We start from the raw sequence: 22888 nt of genomic DNA, 5'->3' as shown, positions 1-22888 counted from the left end.
CATTTACTATAGTTTTTATTATTTGATCAGGAAACTGGTCCTCATAAATTGTGTCTGACAAACCCAGCCACCTTACATACTGACCGTTTACCACAATTCTGAGTATTATGGGATGCAAGTAAACAATTATGACATAACTTATGAGCTACAATCTCATCGTTCCTTCATGAAACTGGCAACAGGGAAGTGCAGCTCCTACACTCTGCTAAGGGCCATGAAATTACACCAGCTTGGAAGAAATTGAATGAAGTCACACTGTGCCATCTCATTATCTTCAACCGCAGACGACAGGGGGAAGTATCCAAAATTAAACTGGAAGATTTTCACAAGCGCAGTAGTGCAGCCATTGTGAAAGGTGATTGCGTGATGACTGATCTTGAACGGCACCTCTGTAAAATGTTCCAAGTCATTAAAATATTTGGTAAGAGGGGCAGAACTGTTCCTGTGCTTCTTGGTACTGATGTGATGGCGTGGTTGAAGGCTCTGGTCGCAAATAGAAATGCAGCTGGAGTGGCACAAGACAATATATTCTTATTCGCACAAAGTTGTTACGGAGGCTCAGGTCATATACGAGGAAGCGACTGTCTACGAGCATATGCAAATGAGGCGGGCCTTGAGAATGCTGGTAGCATGCGGTCTACAAAGCTTCGTAAACATGTAGCGACTGTTTCACAAATTCTGGCCTTGAATGAACATCAGCTTGAAACACTTGCAGACTTCATGGGTCATGATTTGCGGGTCCATCGCGAGTACTACCTGTAGGACTGAAGGTAGTAGCTCGATTGTAGCAACATAAAAACTGGTTGGATATTTATAAATCTAGGAAACTTGTAAATCCTCAGTGTTACTGCTGGCCGATAAACACAAATAAGAAAGTCAATGGAATCTTGTTCTGATCTGACTGTGATTGATAGAGAATTTATTTCTTTCTGTTCTTGATCCTCTATTCCTTTCTTATAATCTTGTTTTACGTTGGTTTGTTGGTTTGCTTGAAGTTGTTTACTTGTTTACTTGTTGTTATGCTGAAATAACAATAGAGAAATACATAATCAAAACCTGATACATATACAGCCAAAACATGAATAGCCCTAGACACAGTTATAATGTTTTAAAGTCTGACATAATTAAGGCTGTATGCAGCCGCCCTGTGAAGAACTGCAGGTATGGAACCCTAAATGCATGAACATGTACATGAATATATAACCCCATACAAACTCTGACCATGTGACTAAATCTCAAATGTTTACTGTCAATAAAAACTCCCAAAAACTTGATTTGTCTCCCTTACGGGCTCATAACAATAATAGATCAATTATTAACTGTCAACTCACCCAGTTCAGGTAACGATTGGATTTCAATAACAGGAACAAATGGACCTTTTTTAGTACCAAAAACGGTACAACCTTGAACATTTAACAAAATGGGATTTGGCAAAAAGAAAACGCACAGCGCCCTCAAGCATCAAAAACTAGAAACATTAGCGCTGGATTTAGCGCCCTCTTGTGTTAAAAAAGACTAGTTCCAACATGGCCGCCCACAAATTTCTTAAGGAAATTTGCAAAAATCAAATACAACCTTTTTACGGTAACATTAACATATAGGTAGCCTTTTAGGCATTCTAAGGCAAACACCTCAATTAGGAACTTAAACAGTACTTGTTTCATAGCTAGAGTAGAGCTTGAATGGAATGCGAGTACGAGTGAGCAGTGCATTGCTCTTGGCAGTATCCCCTTCCTCATACTTGGACATCTCACAAGCCTGGATACAGGTCGCTTGTACGTCCGTTTGTCCACCTTCACGTTGACAGCTCTGACTCTGTCATCACTGCTTGGAAGCACCTCTGACACAACACCAACTGGCCACTGGGAGCGGGTAAGCTGTGGGTCTGCAATCATCACCACATCTCCAACAGACAGGTTGTCGACCTCTCGCTGCCACTTCTGTCGGGTCTGCAAAGTTGGCAGGTACGAGCGTATGAAGAGACGCCAGAAATGGTCTGCTAAGACCTGACTATGTCGCCAACTGCGGCGGCCCTCATCATAGACTACCATGGGGAGTGCAGGATCGCGCCGCCCCATCAGAAGTATGTTGGGTGTTACTGGATCGATATCTGCCACCTCTGACGATGCATAACCAAGAGGTTTGGAGTTCATGATGCCCTCGGCTTCAGTCAATACAGTGCGCAGAACAGGTTCTGGGACAGTGCGGTCTCCAAGTACTCCTTTGAGTGCGGTCTTGACTGAACGTACTTCGCGCTCCCACAGGCCACCGAAATGGGGTGCGTTAGGGGGGTTGAACCTGAATAACACCTTGTACTTCGCAAGTCGCTTAACCAGCTCTGGCTCCATCTCTTTCAAGGCATTTTCCATCTCTGTTGCGGCACCAGTAAAATTAGTGCCACAGTCGCTTAGTAACTCATAGGGTACTCCTCGCCGGGAAGCAAACCTTCGGTATGCCATTAGGAAGTGATCTGCATCCATTTTCTCCAGAAGTTCTAGATGAATGGCACGGGTCGTCATGCATTTGAACAGAAGGCCCCAGCGTTTCTCCTGTCTTCGTCCAATTGTGACAGTCATTGGACCAAAACAGTCCATTCCTGTTGAGTAGAAAGGAGGCTTGTGCAGTCGCAAGCGGGATTTTGGGAGGTCAGCCATACGAGGGACTCGGGGCTTCTCACGCCAACGGCGACATTCAAAACAGGCATGGAGAACACCTTTTACTGAACTGCGCCCACGGATGATCCAATAGCGACGCCGAAGGTAGGCAAAAACTTGTCCGGTGCCAGCTTGATGACTGAAATGGTTATCAGCATCCTTGATTAGGAGCTTGGTAACTGGGTGATGCTGGTCCAGGACAATTGGATGTAACTCGAAATCAACACAATCCTGTTGAGGCACTTTTCTTAGACGACCCCCAACTCTGATCAACTTCTCAGTTCTGTCTAGCTCGGGTGCGAGCTGGATTAGACGGCTTTCCTTTGATATCTCCTTTCCAGCCTCAAGGGCAGCGATCTCTGCTTTGAAATGATCCATCTGTGCCCGCTGGAGGAGCTGATTCTCAACATCACGCGTCTGGTCAGGAGAGAGAGCACCGGTCACCTGCTCATCAAATGGATACAACTTCTGACCCAATGCATTGACCAAGTCAGTCCAACTCTCAAAAACCGTCAAATCCAGATCATTCACGGGGCCAGTCATGGTCACTCCACAAAAGAGAGCTTTCTTAATCTCACTTGTATCAGCAGATGATGAAGCGCGGGTCTGTGCGAGGACTGGTGCACTTTCACTTTGCCAGGTGTCTGGTGGACCAAGTAGCCATGGTGGTCCTTCACTCCATCTGGAGCCCTTCCCTAGCTCTGCAACTGACAGTCCCCGAGTTATATCATCCGCAGGGTTGTCTGTGGTCCGCACGTAGCGCCATTCCATGCCGTCAGTTAAGGTCTGGATTTCAGCTACACGGGTGCCAACGAAAACTTTGAAGCGACAAGAATCTGACTGAATCCATGTCAGCACCGTGGTAGAATCACTCCACATCATCACATAGTCCAACTCCACAGTTAGGGCTTGGCTCACCAACTGAGCCAGCTGTGCACCAACGAGAGCAGCCATCAGTTCAAGACGTGGCATAGAGGTCAGTCGCTTCGGTGCCACTCGACACTTGGCCAGTACAAAACTCATATAGACTTGCTCATGGTCGTCCACGGAACGCATATATGCAACTGCACCATACAGCCTCTCTGAAGCATCGCAAAAAATATGAAGTGCTCGCTTGACACTAGTACTGTCAACATGTGAGGGAGTGTAACACCGCTGCATCCGTAAAGAGGGAATCTGTTCCAGTTCGAGACACCAGTCCTCCCACCTTTTCCTGATATCAGTGTCGTTGACTTCTTCATCCCAGTCAAGTTTGCTCATCCAGAGTTCTTGGACTATTATCTTAGCTCTTGCTGTGAATGGTGCAATATCACCAAGGGGTTCAAACTGGCTCGCCAGAACTCTCAGAGCAGTACGTTTTGTGAGCAAACGGTTGTCAGGAACTTTGGCTGGATGATACATCTCATCACTCATACAGTCCCAATTGAGACCAAGAGCTGGCTCGGGATTACCCTCAAGTTGATCGAGTGAGAGTGATCTCAAATGGTGATTAGAGCGGGCTGCTGTCGGCAGATTCTCTACCACTTCTGGGTGACTACTGGCATACTTCACCATCTGAAATCCAGATTCCTGTAGACACTGGCGAGTACTAAGAACAAGTTCTTTGGCCTGTTGTTCGGTGTCCCGACTAGCTAGCTGGTTGTCTACGTCTGTTTCCAGCTTTATGGTGTCCTGAACAAGAGGGTATCTTTCCTTGCCATCTTCTGCGGTTTTCTGCAATGCGAATGTTGCACAGCAAGGACTGCAGGTCGCTCCGAATGGGAGCACTAACCACTGAAAGACAATCCAAGTATCCATCTGCTCATCCCACCAAAGAAACCGAAACCTGCAACGCTCTTCAGGAGAAAGTCTGACCTGGTGGAACATGGCTGTTATGTCACCAGACACAGCAACTCGACCTTGTCGAAAACGCAACAGCACTTCTAGCAGAGAAGAATTTAGGGTAGGTCCTGCCAACAGCTCGTCATTCAAGTTCTGGCCTGCAAACTCAAATGAGCAGTTGAACACTAGCCTGTACTTGCCACTACTGTGAACCACATGATACGGGATGTACCAACCCTGTTGTTCCTTTGCCGCAATTTCCTCGACTGTTCCGAGTTCTTCTACATGTCCCTGGTCTTTGAGTTTCTGCATATACGTTTTGCAGTATTCCGCCAGCTTAGGGTCACTTGTCATTTTCTTTCTGTGCGAGCGTGCCAGACCTTGAACGGCTCGTGCTGAACTCTGAGGAATACTTCTGTTCGGTTTCCACAACAGTGGTGTTTCAAGGCGGTGTATTCCCTGAACTTCAACCTGCACAGTCTTCTCTTTGAGAGTCTTGATAGCTAGCTTGTCAAGTCGGGAACGGGTTGCTTCCTTCTCATTGATATGTGGTAGCCGGTCAATTGCCATGAATCTTTCCATCATTTGGTGGAGTGGATATTCTGGCTGTTGACACATCGTAAACAACACCTGATGGCTAGTAGTTGACTTGACACCGGGCTGCTGAAGACCTTGTCTACCCTGAACGGTCCAACCAAAGAGGGTATTCACTGCCACAGGAGAACTTGTTTTGGGACCAGTCCGAACTTCTGTTGAGAGCGTCAACTCTATGTGATCTGCACCAATCAATAGCGCAGGTTGGACTTTGTCCGCAGTGAACAGGGGTAAGTTTCGTAGATGAGGCCACTTTGACTGCAACCTTTCGGCAGACACACTGTAGTCAACCAGTTGAAAATCATCTGCGGTAAACGCACAGTTGATCTGGAACTTCTGACTTTGGTCACCTCTAGCAGAAACGACGAAATCCACACACTTCCCTTTCCAATCAGCATCCCCCATCACGGTTTCAATCCTCAGCGTTTCATCTGGGCCATGAATTTGTAGCTCACTTACAGTCTGCTGAAGAATCATGGTTCGCTCTGCACATTCATCAAGCACACCAAAGGTTTCAATCATCCCCTTCGGTCCATACACAACGAGAGGTACCACCTTTATCAAAACATCACGTTCGTAGCCCACCTTGGGTTTCGACCCAACTCCAGAGCACAGGACAGTACCCCGGTTGTTGACTGTAGACTTCACCACTTCATGCAGACTAGCACGGTGGTCTCCCTGACAATCCTTGCATTTCTTGGGAAATGGGCATTCTCCTTCATGCTTTTTAGCACACTTGTTGCACCGACCCTTATCTTTCAACCATTTTATCTTTTGGTCACAGTTCAGCTTCTTGAACTCTTCACATGTCTCCAGATAATGACCCAACTCGCTGACACCACAATAAAGGCAAGTGATCCTATCACCGATTCCTCCTTTGGAAGCGTTGGAGTTCTTAGCAGGAGTTGACGTCTTGCTTACTCCCTTCGCAGTAGTGGTTACACACACCTGTGGGTTTGGAGCTGCTATCTGCGCTGTGTATGTTCTGGTTACTGGAAAATCTGGACCTTTTGGATGAGGTCGTTTGCGTTCTTGCTGGGGGCGTTCTTTCTTACCCGACTTGAACTTACGAGATTGTTCCAGAAGAATTAATCCCACTGGACCAGTCTTATCTTCAAGCCACTCACTGAGATTAAGCACTGTATACTTCTGTCCTTCAGATTTCTTCCACATTTTGGACAAGAACTCTGTGTGTAGTCTGTCCGGTAACTTTTGAGCTAATTCAACAGCATACTTATGATTCTTCAACTCTGCCTTGAACTTCAGGTGAGTCGCGGTCTGAATCATAGTCACTAGTTCATCGGAGAAATCTCTCAATCCAGCCCAGTCATTGTAGGAAAGTGATGGCCGAGTTTCCAGCTGACTAAGCAAGCCCTGCACTATTCGTCCGGGATCACCAAAGGATTTGTCAAACTGCTTGATGGTTGCTGCGTATGCTTTATCACCCAGGATCATATTCCTGTCGGCGATAGCTAGTGGGCGTCCTCCCAGATGACTGCGCATGTAGGCAAACTTTGTGGCCTCTGGTATTCTGAACTCTGGTTTGCTCATGATACTATCCCATAATGATCTAAAGGTGACGTATTGTTTCACATTGTGTTCATCATCAAACTTAGGAATGTCAAGCTTGGGCAAACTGTCTACAAACATACCATATCGGTATTGATATGAAGCCTCAGCTCCGGCTTTGTATTTCCTGCCCTTTCGCGATGAAATATCGCCACTGGAAGAGTCATCCTCCTCTGATTTGTCCGAGTCACTTCCACTAAAGCCATTGGACTCACCCACACTGTTGTCGGAAGGCAGTTCTCTCTGATCGAGGGGTGTAGCTGCATGATCAACTGCATCCTTCTGAGATGGTGTGCAGGGGTTCATCACAGGTTGTTGATTAATGGCAACTCCGTGCGATGCTGACACAGTTTGAGTTAAGCTAGTAACTCCAGCCTCCTGAGATGAGTGAACTTTCATAGCTGTGGGCACACTGTTGAGTGTAAAACCTGCAGGTTGCAAGCTTAAACCTGTTGTACATGTATTATGGGAGGGATTAAACAATACATTATTTCCATACATGGGCCCACTGAAGGCCTGGGTATACATAGGCATAGATGTTACTGCAGTAGGAATGCAACAATATGGCACATTATTCTTAGAACTATTAGCAAGCCCCAGTGCTGCACCAGTAATGACACCGGCACCTCTCAAACCCCCAATATTGGTCCCAGAACCATGTCCCTGCCGGTCAGAACTACTGACATGCATCTTAACATGATTATTTGACTGTGTAGGTAAAACAGAGAAAGTGCCTGTGCCATCACTAACATGTACAACATCAGAACTTACAACACCCGAAGAAATACAAGTTTGTTCAAATGTCTGTGAAGTTCCATTTAACCACTGAGATGTTTGAACATCTGGGTTACTGTCAGGTAAATTGTCTATGTATGTAGACTCAACAGCGTTTTCCAGTTCACGCTGAAGTCGTTTAGTCTCCATTTGGATCTCAGCCTGTTCGAAGTCAAACTCAACTTGTCTCTCTCGATGTTCTGCATCTAGACGAGCCTCAGCCGCCAAGCGTTGCGTGCGTATTTCTATCTGGACTCGCTCAAGGTGAATTTCTTCCTCCCTTTCAGCTGCCTCTCGACGAATTTGCGCTTTCTCCTCCTCCGCTACTCTCATCAGATCATGTAATTTCCGGCGTGACTCCTGCTCTGCAAGTCGTCTCTGAATCTCTGATGGGGACACAGACTTTGATGAACTGACTGTCCCTGATGTCCGTCGCGACTTTCCACTGTGCACAGAAGCAGCTTTGTGTGCATCCATGGTTCGCTGGGAGAAAGAAGGATCCCTGTCATGCTGTAGACTTGGCAGGACAGTGAATTGATGGTCCTGTACAAGATGACTTGGAACCCTCCGGGGGCGAGGGGTTCGTCCAGTAGCTAGGCTATTTGCAATGGTAGCAGCCGGTGGAGATGGCATAAGATTGGATGGTTGTGTAACATTAACAACAATAGAAGATGGTGTCGTAACTTCCGACACTGTAACTGAAATGTCAGGGTTCATGGTTGTTCCAAGGAATTGTTATCCAATACAAGATAAACCAGTTTCACGAGATTATCCGGCTCGAAGGACCAAATTTGTAGGACTGAAGGTAGTAGCTCGATTGTAGCAACATAAAAACTGGTTGGATATTTATAAATCTAGGAAACTTGTAAATCCTCAGTGTTACTGCTGGCCGATAAACACAAATAAGAAAGTCAATGGAATCTTGTTCTGATCTGACTGTGATTGATAGAGAATTTATTTCTTTCTGTTCTTGATCCTCTATTCCTTTCTTATAATCTTGTTTTACGTTGGTTTGTTGGTTTGCTTGAAGTTGTTTACTTGTTTACTTGTTGTTATGCTGAAATAACAATAGAGAAATACATAATCAAAACCTGATACATATACAGCCAAAACATGAATAGCCCTAGACACAGTTATAATGTTTTAAAGTCTGACATAATTAAGGCTGTATGCAGCCGCCCTGTGAAGAACTGCAGGTATGGAACCCTAAATGCATGAACATGTACATGAATATATAACCCCATACAAACTCTGACCATGTGACTAAATCTCAAATGTTTACTGTCAATAAAAACTCCCAAAAACTTGATTTGTCTCCCTTACGGGCTCATAACAATAATAGATCAATTATTAACTGTCAACTCACCCAGTTCAGGTAACGATTGGATTTCAATAACAGGAACAAATGGACCTTTTTTAGTACCAAAAACGGTACAACCTTGAACATTTAACAAAATGGGATTTGGCAAAAAGAAAACGCACAGCGCCCTCAAGCATCAAAAACTAGAAACATTAGCACTGGATTTAGCGCCCTCTTGTGTTAAAAAAGACTAGTTCCAACACTACCAGTTGCCAGACACTGTCCAGAGGGTTACCAAACTGTCTAGACTTTTCCTCAGCTTGGAGAGAGGCAACTTGGTTTCGCAACATGGCAAATCTTTGGAGGAGTTGCATGTTACTGGAGGTAAACGAACCCGTTTTTAACTTGTCTTTCCAATTTAATTCAAACTGTGGTACCCCCCCCCAAATAACATTCATTCACTGTACAACCTCCCCCCCCCCTTCCCCCCCCCCCCCCCCCCCATTGGATTGGCCAACATGTTTAGGTGTGTACGCCAAAAAGCAAGCATACCTAAATGTAACAATTGCTCTTTGTTTTTGGGGCCTGATAACTCGGCCTGTGGCCGTCATCATCTAACCCACTCCCCCCCCCCCCTTTGAACATCATTCACTGTACACCCCAAACCCCACACACCCAACCCAACGGATTGGCCCACATTGTTATTTGTGTGCCAGAAACCAATCAAAGCTAACTCTAGAAGTTTAATTTCTTGTTATTGCAGAAGGCTTCACCAGCGATGAGGACAGCAGTGATTCAGGTGACTCGTGTGACCCAGCTTTGGAGGACAGTGTTAATGCCAGTAAGTTTATAATATTTTTGACTGCCTATATCTGTTGTAGGTCTCTTGCATATGCTGGTCCTATTCCCTGTTTACCCCCCCAGACCAAAATGCGATAAGATGCCAGACTCCGTTTGCTGTCAACAAATTTAAGGTGTCATGGACCATCAAAGTACAGTCATAACCTAGAGTCACTCTGTATGCACAGCCAAGTGATAAGTCTAGATTAGCCCATCTCGGCAACTCATTTTGTATGGTAGGATGAAACAAGATGGCTGCTTCTTGTCAGGCATTTCCGGCAGGTACCGGCACATTGGTAAAATGAACTTATTTAGGGTATGTATACGCCCCATTTGATTATGTTAACTAATTTACCTCTTCTTTCCTGTGTGTTGTAGGAAGGCCACCAACCCAAACGGATCCAGCTCCAAAAGCTCGACAAGTCAAGCGTCGACAATTCAAGCGACGCCCCTGGACTGCCCAGGAAAAGAAAGACGTAACCGAGGGCTTGCAGAGATTCATTTTGCTGAAGAAGATTCCAGGAAAACGTGACATTGAATCGTCCTGTCCTGTGGCATTGCAGACCAGAACTTGGAAAAACATTAAGGACTTTTGTAGAAACACGATGACACTTAAACAAATTTAAGGTCTCCTGCACCACCAAAGTACAGTCATAACCTAGAGTGACTCTGTAGGCACAGCCAAATGATTAGTCTAGACCTTTGGCTTGCCCCCCCCCCCCCCAAAGAACAAGAAAATCGTGTACCACCCCCAAAAACATTTCCCAGAAGGCCAGTATACACATTCACATTAGTGAACCGCAAGAACAAGGATTCATGTGTTATGTCCTCACATCGATAGGTACCATTCGACTTTTGGCAATGTCCTCCATTGGATAGTATTAAAAGTATGTCCTCAATCTGCAGTGTACACATGTGTTGGTGTTTTTGTAATCACCGCCAAACGAGGACACATTCGAAGATTAAGACCTTCCAACCGTGGACGTACCTGCAATGGGGGACGGTCCGCAATTTAAATATAGTCACGGGCGGTATTTTTATGGTTCCCAGAGGGCGCCCTGTAAATTACGCACCAATCAATCGCCTGTCCACGGTTGGACGCCAGAAGTCGTCTAGCTCTGTGCGTCCAGTGTGTGCCGTAGTCGATCTAGTGTGTACCACTTCGAACAGCGCCCTCTTTTGTCCACGTGGTGCGCATGCGTACTACTCAGCTTGGCAGTCTAGCGTCCACGGTTTCCCGCGCGCGCACCGCACACACTATATACAATGCTATCTAAACAGTGTTGTATTCAGTTGAAACGAGGACGTATGATGATTCGTCAAAAGTTTTCTTTGTTAAAGAGTAAGTACAAGATTTTCTCTCTTTTTCTGTCAGTTTTATTACCATCAGTGTACGGCTTGGTTATTTGTGAATAAAGTACGGTTGATAATATGAGCGCCAGAGTGGTTTAAAACTAGTTAAAAAAAAAAACATCGTTAGAATTCAGCTGTCTTTTTCAAGGTATTGGTAACTTGACATAGGGACTCGTCGTAAGTTAGTAACTAATTAGTATGCACTGGCAAGGCTCAGGGTTTGTCAGACAACATGTCTTCAGAGGGTGGACTTGTTATTTGTGCTGATCCTGCTGAGGCACGCTTCTTATTTGGTGTTTTTGATTTAGTTGGATTGCTGTATCGGCACTTTTACAGGGATCATTGTCATTTTATTTTCATTGATCTCAGCAAAGATTTTAATTATGTCAAGTTCATAGTCACACAGCGTGGCATGATATGCAGCACCCACAGTGAAGTCAACACACAACAGTTTGAAGCATTTTGTAATCAGGTTAATAACATGTAGCTTGTACGTAGTGAGTGTGTTTGTTTCAATTAGACTAAAAAAATACTATTATCCATAGGCCCTAGGCCTAATTCTTGATTGAAACTTTTGATTTTGTTAATGTTTTTTCATATTATTTATTAAATTTGATGTACATCAACATTATGCATGAGTAGCCCTAGCCCTCCCCTGGTAATGGTAGGATGGCAGCCAGTTCTTTTTTACAACAATGCGAACACAAATTTGACTAAAATGTTCTTTATTTTTTACCTGATATTTGAGAAGTTGAAATTCCGTCCATCCCTTAATACTACACTTTCAATGAGTTCACAGGTAACAAATATATCCATGGGAGAAATTATTTCCAAAAATAAGTCAAAGTACTGTACTGGCGATGTGATCATCATGTACCAATTGATAGTGTGAGCTCATGTGCGCATGGCTTTGAGTATAGTGCCGTAATTGGCATTACGTCGGGTGCAATTGTAGAGGAGTGAAATTTAACTTTGTTTTTATTGATCCTTATTGCAATGGGATTTTTGCCAAAGTGGTTCCCCTAAAGTTACTGATTTTATAGGAGTGGCACCCCTGCATAGTTCCTTGACTTAGTTTACTCTACTTAATTAATGATGCGAGGCGCACCAGTCTATTGCTTTGTGTTCCACTGGCCACATGTGCTAGTGTGGGTCAGTGAGCAGCGATACAGCGTTGAGGACAGATCCAATTTCAAGTTTCCTCTTGTGTCCTCCAAAATTCTTAAAAGTTTGGACATCAAGTTGCTGTATTTCCCTGTTTGCTCAATAATTCTGGTGAGTTTTCATTTCTTTACTTATTTTATGCAATGTCTATTCTATGTACATATTTATCTTTTGTGCATTATTTTTGTTTTTGTTGAGATAAACCTTTTAGAGTATGGAAACTATTTTTTTGCCTTTGGTAGGTTTCCAAATAAAGTTTATTTCAACTAAGTGAAGCCTTGTTCAAATTGCATAAAGGTTACTGTTGAAGGTTATGAAACTTTTTGAAACTAATTATTATTCCTAAAGTCACTTTGCTAAAGACCAGTGTTTTTATGTCATTTTCCTTGTTTAGTTTGGAGGCACTTAAATCAGTACCTTGACCAAACTTTTGCATCAAGTGTTAACACTTGTGACTGGATTTTATTTACTGTGTCAATGGTTTTGGGATAAGTTGATAATGAAGAGGAATTTCTGTATGATATTAGTCTGGATTTACTTGACTGACTTTTCTTAGGACTGTTTTATACTAACTTTAAACAGAGGTTTGATGCTGTGTTTTTTATGTAGAAACCTGATTTTTCTTTTGGACCATGTTGCCTGTGCATTTCTCATTCTTCTCAAGATGTTTATTTTGGGGATTTGCATACCTAATGAGTTCCATAGGGTTGTGTAGCTTCTTCAAGTTTATGGCTGGTTTTATTACTTAATCCCCTGCCACAGTAAACAGTTCCTTTGTTATTAAGATTTTTGAGGTGTCTTGGAGAGATGATTTTCTCTTAAGTTTTCTCAGTATAGTTTGTACAGGAAGAGTGTACGGTGCATAGTATAATTGGAAATGCATATTTTGTTAATGTTTATTTGTAACCTGATCTTTAATCATTTCTTTTACATTTTGTTCTTTGTATTTACAGGCTATTCATTATTTGTTCTGATTGTGCTTAGAGAGTAATTCGCTATTAGTGCTGTGTTGGTTTTTTTACTTTTTTTTTATTTTTTGTATTTTTAAGTTTAATCTGGAGTTAACATTTGCTCTGGCTTAAAGTAAATTCTTCTGGATTGTTCGAACATCAGTGGTCAAAGTTTAATTAAAAGTTCATAGTGTTGTTTCAGTGCAAAATTTAGTGTACTTGCCCCAGTTATTTAAGGAAAATCTGCGACTCGTCATTTAGATCTTCGGTCGTCACTGCAATCCCTCTAGCTTTATTAGTTTTATTCATTTATTTTCTAAGTGTACCCATTTTCCGGGTTACATTTTTTTTGGTGGAGAATCCGGGTACTTGATATATTTCTTTTGGAAATTTAGCCGATTTTTGTTATTCACCTGGGGCAAAATCATTTTTTTATTAGAGACAATACATTTTTTAAAATAAACCCAACACAGTGCTTTTAGTCGGAGAGCTTTCAACGTGCATGATGGCAGATACACCAAGCCACTCAAGTCCACCAGTCCTGACTTACCATGGGAGCCCGTCCAATCCTTTTGCGCCACATCAACTCCACCCAAGGATTCCCCTTCTGACAGACTTCGACCCCCTGACACCGATGGAACCCCTAGCAGCCCATCCGACGACAACACAACAGCCATATGTGCCACTCACATACACATCACATCAACTGAAGAATGTGCCAACCTTTTCCGGGTCTTCATCGGAACGCAGTAATCTGAGAGTTGAAGACTGGGTGAGAGACATTAGATATCTGTTAGAATTAAAGGGACCCCAGCCAGACCACGTCCAGTTCCATGCGGTGGTGAGGCACACGCGAGGGAGAGCCCGAGACTTGGTGCTTAACTTGGAGTGTCGTGGTCAGAAAACAGTCGAAGCGGCCCTTACAAAGTTGTTAGAAGAGTTCGGAGAGGGGAGTACGGCTACAACACCGATAGCGACATTCTTCTCTCGTATACAGAAGTCAGACGAGACAACCACCGATTACGCCATTGCTCTGGAGGCCTTGCTGAGGCATGTGGAGGATGTGAATCGACGTCAGGGAAGACAATGGGGACAGTTAGGCGAGGACCGGGACTTACTCCTCACGACCCAGTTCATGAAGGGGTTGCAGGATGATAGTGTGAGGCAGAGACTGGCCCCGATGCAACCAAGGACAATGTCCTTCAGATCTCTCCGACAAGAGCTCCGGATCATCACAGAAGAAGCCAGACATGCCAGAGAAGTTAGACGCCAGAAGTACCAAATAAATCAGCACACTACCAACTCTCCATCAAATTGTCCTACCAAAGCCACGACGAAACCAGCCCACATGAATCCCCAGGTTGCCACCGATGTCAATAAGCAACTAGAAGAGTTGACTGGCATGATGAGGAAACACCTATCCATGCTTGATCAAGTTTCCCAGGGACAGACTTCGCTCAGCCAACGTGTCGACCACATAGAGGACGCCCTCAGACGAGTACCCCCTGTTCAGAGGCCCCCTACGCATCCACATGGGAGCTACCCACCCCGTCGTTTTCCTGCGTCACCAAGCCAGCAAAGATGCTACAACTGCGGAGAAGTCGGCCATTTTGCGAGGGAGTGCAATAGACCAGGCAGAAGTATGGAGCAAGGCAGACCCAGACAGAGTCCTTTAAACTAGATGGACCTGCGGATGCTGGGCAGTCGGCAGGTGGTTTAGAAAGAGAGCGCCCTAATGAGAAAGAGAAACGACAAGGCAGGATGTTGGTGCAGACCAACCAGGAACACCAATCCAATACTGATGGGCTTGTAGGCCCAGTTAACATTACAAAAGTTACTATTTCAGGAAGGAAGTGTAAGGCTTTGCTAGACACCGGTTCGCAAGTGACGACCATAACCGATGAGTTTGTGTCAGCCCACCCTACTCTGAAGCTTCAAAATCTGAAGAAGTCACCCATCATTATCAGTGGCGCAGGAGGCCAGAGTGTTCCACATCAGGGGTACATACTCCTCACCATGGATGCACTTGGAGAAGTTACCAAGAATGTCCCCGCCTTAGTTGTACCAGTCACAGAGTTCCGGCGATCTATTCCACTTTTGATAGGCACCAATGTAATCCTCACCTTGCGAGATTCCATCCACAAGAAGTATGGCCGGGGATTGATGTCCAAGATGAAGAAAGAGTCCTTTGCTTGGCATTCAGCTTTCCAGTGTGTCAACAGTGATGGCACAGACATTGCTCGTACGAATGGAGAGATTGGTCATCTTCGCTACACAGGGCGACGTCCGCTTGAAGTACAGCCTGGGGCAGAAATAATCATAACGGCCAAAGCTCCGAAATCCACTAAAGGCAGAAGCATCACAGCACTGGTAGAGGGCAAGAGAAACAATAGTCTGGCTGTTGGGCAAATGCTGGTAGAAGTCCGAGACTGTAAAGTACCCATTCGGCTGTGCAACTTATCTCATCAGAAGGTGACGGTCAGAAAGAATACAGTTGTGGCATTGCTGTCCCATATCCAAGTAATTCCCGAGACTGCAGAACCACGAACAGCTTCGGATGAATACCCCTTGCCCGACATTGATTCTGCTGATTTGACCCCCTCTGCAAAGGCAGCCATTCAGGATCTTCTCAAAACCAATTCTGATGTCTTTTCCAAAGATTCCCTTGACATTGGCATGACCCAAACCGCTGAGCACGAGATTCCTTTGAGTGATGCTACCCCATTTCGTTTGCCGTACCGACGTATCCCACCCGCTGAGTTTCAAGAGGTCCAGAAGCACATTAAGGATCTTGAGAAGGAAAATGTCATCAAACCAAGTCAGAGCTCATTCGCTTCTCCAGTGGTGATCGTCCGAAAGAAGGATGGGAGCATTCGACTGTGTGTCGATTACCGAAAGCTGAACTCCAGAACAATTTGAGATGCATATCCTCTACCTCGGATCGAAGAAGCGCTGGATGCTTTGGGAAAAGCTAAGTATTTTTCTTGCTTGGATTTGACCTCTGGCTATCACCAAGTTGGTGTTGCTGAAAAGGACCAGCCAAAAACAGCTTTCACTACCCCGATGGGCCTGTACGAGTTTACCAGAATGCCATTTGGACTTGTCAACGCACCCGCCACATTTCAACGCTTGATGTCGAATGTATTCAGCGGCATGAATTTTGAAAGTGTCCTGCTCTACCTCGATGATGTCATCATCTACAGCTCGACGATTGAAGAACATATGACTCGACTAAGCCAAGTGTTTGACCGATTAAGACAGCATAACCTCAAGCTTAAACCCTCCAAGTGTCACTTCCTGAAGAGCAGTGTACAATATCTGGGTCATATTGTTTCGGCAGATGGTATTTCCACAAACCCTGAGAAAATAGCAGCTGTACAAAATTGGCCGATTCCCAAATCAAAGAAGGATGTCAGGAGTTTCCTTGGGATAACTGGCTATTATCGGAAGTTTATCCAAGGCTATGCAAAGGTAGCGCGTCCTCTCTTCGGCCTCATTGGGGGGAAACGTGGAACTCGAGACCCACTGTTTGTCTGGACGGACGAGTGTGGTGTTGCATTTCAGACGTTAATATCCAAGTTAACATCAGCTCCCATTTTAGCATATGCTGATTATGATCTTCCTTTCGTCATACAGACTGATGCATCTCTTGAAGGCCTTGGTGCAGTGCTTACCCAACAACAGGATGGCCGTGAACGTGTAGTGGCATATGCGAGCCGCACTCTCTCTTCAGCCGAGAAGAAATATCCAGCACACAAGCTAGAGTTTCGAGCATTACATTGGGCCCTGACTACTAAATTTCGAGATTATCTGTACGGACATAAGGTAACAGCGGTAACCGACAATAATCCTATGACCTATGTATTGAAGAGTGCTAAACTGGACGCTCATAGTCAACGGTGGGTAAATGACCTATCTCTTTTCGAATTAGACATACTGTATCGTCCAGGAAAGAATAACGCAAATGCTGATGCACTTTCAAGAATTACTAGAACAGAAGTAACCCGCATACTGGACGCAACCGAGAATGGCTCCGTGGAAAGCAGACAACAGAAGATGTTGAGGTCCACGTGCAAGCTACTCTTTCGACCCATGATGTATCGACAGAGACGGACCGCCAAAGACAATCTGTAACTGATAGACCAACATCCCCGCAATCTAGAGAGACTTCTGAACATGAAAATGCTTCATCAGAGAAGTACATGTATGGAACCAGTACTATTCAAGATGACGGGAAACTTCGGAAAGCTCAACAGGAAGATGAAGGTATCAGTCGCGTACTACATCTCAAAACAACCAGACGTAGCAAGTTGAGTCAAAGACAAACCAACCGTGAAGAAAAAGATGTTCAGAGACTGCTTCGTTCATGGGACCATCTTCAGGAAAAGGGGGGACTGCTGGTCTATGGAAACCGAGAAGGTAATGACGTACATTACATCCCAGTTCTACCTCGGTCACTACATAAGACAATCCTGAAGAAACTCCATGACGAGATGGGACACCTTGGATTCCAGAAGACTCTACGATCAGTGAGGAAACGTTTCTACTGGCCTGGTGCATACTGTGACGTGAAGACTTACATACAAACCTGTGAACGTTGCACTTTGCGTAAACGTCCAGAAGGAAGACGGAGCGCTGGGTTGCAGAGTATTCGTACAAGTCGTCCAGGAGAACTAGTCTGCATCGATTTCCTGAGTCTTGAGAAGTCGGCTGGCGGGTATGAACACTTACTGGTTGTAACGGACCACTTCACTCGTTATGCCAAAGCATACCCAACAAGAGACCAGAAAGCGACGACGGTGGCACGAGTATTGTGGGAGAGATACATTTCGAACTACGGTATTCCAGAGCGACTGCATTCCGACCAAGGGAAATGTTTTGAGTCTGAAGTAATCCGTCAACTCTGTGCAGTTATGGGAGTGTCCAAGAGCAAGACAACGCCCTACCATCCCCAAGGCAACAGAATGACAGAAAGGTTTAACCGAACTCTTTTATCGATGCTCGGCACCCTTGATCCAGGGAAGAAGGTGAATTGGGCATCGCACGTTGAAATTTTGACACATGCCTACAATTGCAGCCAACATGTTTCGACAGGCTACTCGCCCTTCTTCCTGATGTTTATGAGGGAACCTAAGCTGCCAGTGGACGTGATTTTCCCTTGCCAAGGAGAGGACACACAACATATTCATCGTGATTACAACTCTTTCGTCAAAATGCTGAAGGAAGAAATGACAACAGCGTTCAATTTGGCAGAGACAAATGCAGATAAGGCACGCCTGAAGCAGACCGGCGCCTATAACAAGAAGGTTAGTGAGCGTGAACTTCAAGTAGGAGATCTGGTGCTCGTGCTTAATCTAACACCGAGAGGAAAGTGTAAGCTGAAAGACCGATGGGAAGATACTCCTTACTTGGTTGTAAAGAAGCTCGATGGTATTCCAGTATACACTTTGAAGCAGTTGGAAACGCAAAAGGAGAGGACGGTCCACCGCAACCTGATATCCCTTTGCCCTTTCGAAGTTCCACTTGAGCAGGAGATATCCAATGCTGACACACCTCTTCAATCTTCTGGTATGGACGTTACCATGGAACCACCTTTCGGGTTCCGAGATGACTTAATCCTTCATCACCCTAGTATGACTGATGTAGTTCCCCCTCCAGAGGACTTCAGTGATGTTGAACTCTCTTCAGTGAACTCCTATGAATCTCCATCTACATATAATGATGAAGCCGATTCCAGTTCTGTTGACGAGATGTGGGACACCAGCCGACCCAAGAGGATCATCCGCCCACCTAGGAGGTATCTTGATGAAGCCTGATGAAACCGAAAGACGACGTACTTCCCAGATGTATTTCCCTTTAGATTGGTTTCTTTAATTGTTGAGGACAACAAGGTTTTAAAGAATGGGCGTGTGTAGAGGAGTGAAATTTAACTTTGTTTTTATTGATCCTTATTGCAATGGGATTTTTGCCAAAGTGGTTCCCCTAAAGTTACTGATTTTATAGGAGTGGCACCCCTGCATAGTTCCTTGACTTAGTTTACTCTTACTTAATTAATGATGCGAGGCGCACCAGTCTATTGCTTTGTGTTCCACTGGCCACATGTGCTAGTGTGGGTCAGTGAGCAGCGATACAGCGTTGAGGACAGATCCAATTTCAAGTTTCCTCTTGTGTCCTCCAAAATTCTTAAAAGTTTGGACATCAAGTTGCTGTATTTCCCTGTTTGCTCAATAATTCTGGTGAGTTTTCATTTCTTTACTTATTTTATGCAATGTCTATTCTATGTACATATTTATCTTTTGTGCATTATTTTTGTTTTTGTTGAGATAAACCTTTAGAGTATGGAAACTATTTTTTTGCCTTTGGTAGGTTTCCAAATAAAGTTTATTTCAACTAAGTGAAGCCTTGTTCAAATTGCATAAAGGTTACTGTTGAAGGTTATGAAACTTTTTGAAACTAATTATTATTCCTAAAGTCACTTTGCTAAAGACCAGTGTTTTTATGTCATTTTCCTTGTTTAGTTTGGAGGCACTTAAATCAGTACCTTGACCAAACTTTTGCATCAAGTGTTAACACTTGTGACTGGATTTTATTTACTGTGTCAATGGTTTTGGGATAAGTTGATAATGAAGAGGAATTTCTGTATGATATTAGTCTGGATTTACTTGACTGACTTTTCTTAGGACTGTTTTATACTAACTTTAAACAGAGGTTTGATGCTGTGTTTTTTATGTAGAAACCTGATTTTTCTTTTGGACCATGTTGCCTGTGCATTTCTCATTCTTCTCAAGATGTTTATTTTGGGGATTTGCATACCTAATGAGTTCCATAGGGTTGTGTAGCTTCTTCAAGTTTATGGCTGGTTTTATTACTTAATCCCCTGCCACAGTAAACAGTTCCTTTGTTATTTAGATTTTTGAGGTGTCTTGGAGAGATGATTTTCTCTTAAGTTTTCTCAGTATAGTTTTGTACAGGAAGAGTGTACGGTGCATAGTATAATTGGAAATGCATATTTTGTTAATGTTTATTTGTAACCTGATCTTTAATCATTTCTTTTCCATTTTGTTCTTTGTATTTACAGGCTATTCATTATTTGTTCTGATTGTGCTTAGAGAGTAATTCGCTATTAGTGCTGAGTTGGGTTTTTACTTTTTTTTTATATTTTGTATTTTTGAGTTTAATCTGGAGTTAACATTTGCTCTGGCTTAAAGTAAATTCTTCTGGATTGTTCGAACATCAGTGGTCAAAGTTTAATTAAAAGTTCATAGTGTTGTTTCAGTGCAAAATTTAGTGTACTTGCCCCAGTTATTTAAGGAAAATCTGCGACTCGTCATTTAGATCTTCGGTCGTCACTGCAATCCCTCTAGCTTTATTAGTTTTATTCATTTATTTTCTAAGTGTACCCATTTTCCGGGTTACACAAACACGTACACATGTACATGCGATTAGCCCGAACATCTGACGTCCCATTTTCACAGGGGACCCGTCTATTACATGAATCATTGAACGACAGCGGGCGCTGTTGTTTTTCGACCGCCCTCTGCTGGTGGCATTGTTACAATACACCGCGTGATCTGAAAAAATTCTTTAGTTACTATCGCTTGCAAAAACTTTTCAGGTCAACTATATAACTTCATAATAGAATAATGCCGCGAAAACAGCGTTTGAAGCGTTCTGAAAGGGATGAGTACGAAAGCTCTGCTGCAAAATGCAAGAAACTTGACTTCTTTTTTGGGCAATTAAGGATTTATTTTTTTTTTTTTTTACTAGTAGGCCTAAAATAAAAGTTAATCAATTCAATGTAATGCCAATCAGGTCAAGTTTGCTTATGATGAATAAGGTATGATTTTTCAATATCCTTCTTCATCATGTAAACTGGTCAATTTTTTTTAACTGATTTTAAAGCTGCTGCTTTATTAATTTCTTTTTGTTTGGGGGGGGGGGTAAGTATTTTTATATTTTTAAATAATACAAATATGTTTTAAAACTAAATGGTAGTTTGCTCATGAATAAGATATGATTTATCAATATCCTTATTGAGATTTTATAAATATCCTTATTCATGTGAACTGTTCAATTGGGTTTACCACCCGTAGGGGTCCCCCTGGTCAAAATTATTTTTGGCCTCGATGCCTTTTTTTTTTCACTGTTTTGGCCTTGGTGCCCTTTCTACTGGCCTTGGTGCCCTTCAAAATTTGGCCTGCTCCAAGGCCAAGTGGCCTGCCCTAAAAAAAAATTTAATTCCAGGCCTGCCAAGTATTTTGGTTTTTAAAATTTACTTTCAATGAACTTGGCCAGCAAGTGCAGTTTGTAATTTGTTTCCCTAAAAGAAAATGCCTTTACTTTATATTGTGTATGAAAAAGCCACTAGCGCCATACAGCAGCTCAGGGCTGTATACTCCCCAGCGAGCTGAGAAAGGTTAAGGAAAAGTTATCGACCAAATGACCAGCCATCGATTTCACCAAACTCTTCCTAACTTAGGATTTATCTTAGAACTTAGGACGAGTTCAGTTCTGTATCCGAAGACATTATGACGCATTGAACCGATCCGATCCGTTACTCGTCCTAACTAGAGATAAGATTAAACCTAGCGTTTCATGAAATCGCCTGCAGAGCACTGCAATGTAAAGTGCATTGATAATGCTTTTGTTAAATGCATTATATAAGAACTGGTTATAATTACTTTTATTACACTTTACCTTAAGTAAACCTTTCCGCCTTTACCCACTGAGATATCTTTAACACCAGTCACCATCCCTTCCAGTACCAAGGTGAGATCATGCACCTCCAAGTGTTCTGGCATATCGAGCTCACCCCTCTCATAAAGTTGAATGTTCCATGCCAGCCTTGGGTTGTTTGCGGGAAGATCCATTTTCAGTACCTATATGGGGGGGGATGGAAATTTTCTGCATATCACTTTTATTTATTCAAGCAGCGGGGCCCAATTTTATAGAGCTGCTTAAGCAGAGAATATTGCTTAACAATTTTTGCTAAGCAGAAATGAGCGAGACACCAGTCACAATTTGTAGTTGTGACATAGTAGTTTGCCTGGTATATGTTCTTATCTTCTTTTATAATCTTTCTGGTCATAAAAATTGTGTTATGCTTAGCTACTTGAAATCCGGCCCAGATGGATCCCATGTCTGCTCCTGATTTTTCTGACACAATAAATTTTTAGAGGGCAATTTGGAAACAACCAACTGATCCTGCAGAGAAACAAAACCTTGAACACAAGAGACATTTCCTACCGATATCATTGAATGTACATGAAATTACAACAAACTTCCATTAAGATCAATGACCCAAGTAATGACAATGTAAACACACTCCCTCAGGATGTATACTCTCCGAGTTTGTTGTGGCCAAACTCAAAAGTGTTTAAATGGAGCTTTCCCATAAACGCTAAAAAACACAACCTGAAGTGGTCCAACATGGAAGTATCCAGAGTTCACCGCTGTTGCTCTCAACAACCACACTCTGGGTGTCGCTCGCCGTTGCCTTAAACAACGCCAGGTGGGAACCACCGTTGATGCTGACCTCCTCGAGGTCATACTCTGAGGCGTCGCCGGGTGGAGAGCCACGTCCTGCAGCTGTCCCGCCCACGGTGAACTCCGATCAAACCCGGGTAGTAATCTGAAGCTCTTTTGGGCCACCGATGAAGGAGTTGTCGACGTGGAGTCTGTTTTCATTCAACAAGAGGTCTTGGTTGATGATTGTTCCCGCCCCCCCCGACTCATCGATGCCACGCCCGCCTTGGGCGGAGAGCTTACCGGTGAATGTTGTGTGTGGTATTGAAGAGTGATGCGACCACCCCTCCTCCACCACCTTCACTAGTTGAGTAACAACATGGGACCAAGCCCCCCATGGCAGA

General features: G+C 43.7%; 1 protein-coding gene across 1 annotated transcript; it reads right to left on the bottom strand.

The window, feature by feature from the left end:
• Positions 1-1007: 1007 nt before the first annotated feature.
• On the bottom strand, positions 1008-8129 carry LOC117306018. Its single transcript, XM_033790869.1, has 2 exons — positions 1755-8129; positions 1008-1022 (listed from the first exon to the last, which is right to left on the bottom strand). Exons 1-2 carry the CDS (start codon positions 8127-8129, stop codon positions 1008-1010), a joined length of 6390 nt encoding a protein of 2129 aa, XP_033646760.1.
• Positions 8130-22888: the final 14759 nt, after the last annotated feature.

This window comes from Asterias rubens, unplaced genomic scaffold (genome assembly GCF_902459465.1).
Source record: "Asterias rubens unplaced genomic scaffold, eAstRub1.3, whole genome shotgun sequence".
NCBI classification, from domain to species: domain Eukaryota; kingdom Metazoa; phylum Echinodermata; class Asteroidea; order Forcipulatida; family Asteriidae; genus Asterias; species Asterias rubens.
The sequence above is the reverse complement of the archived record's forward strand: the minus strand, read 5'-3'. Positions and strand labels throughout refer to the sequence as shown.

Coding starts and splice junctions, on each gene's coding strand:
- LOC117306018 (XM_033790869.1), bottom strand. CDS start 8,129: ATGAACCCTGACATTTCAGTTACAGTGTCGGAAGTTACGACACCATCT.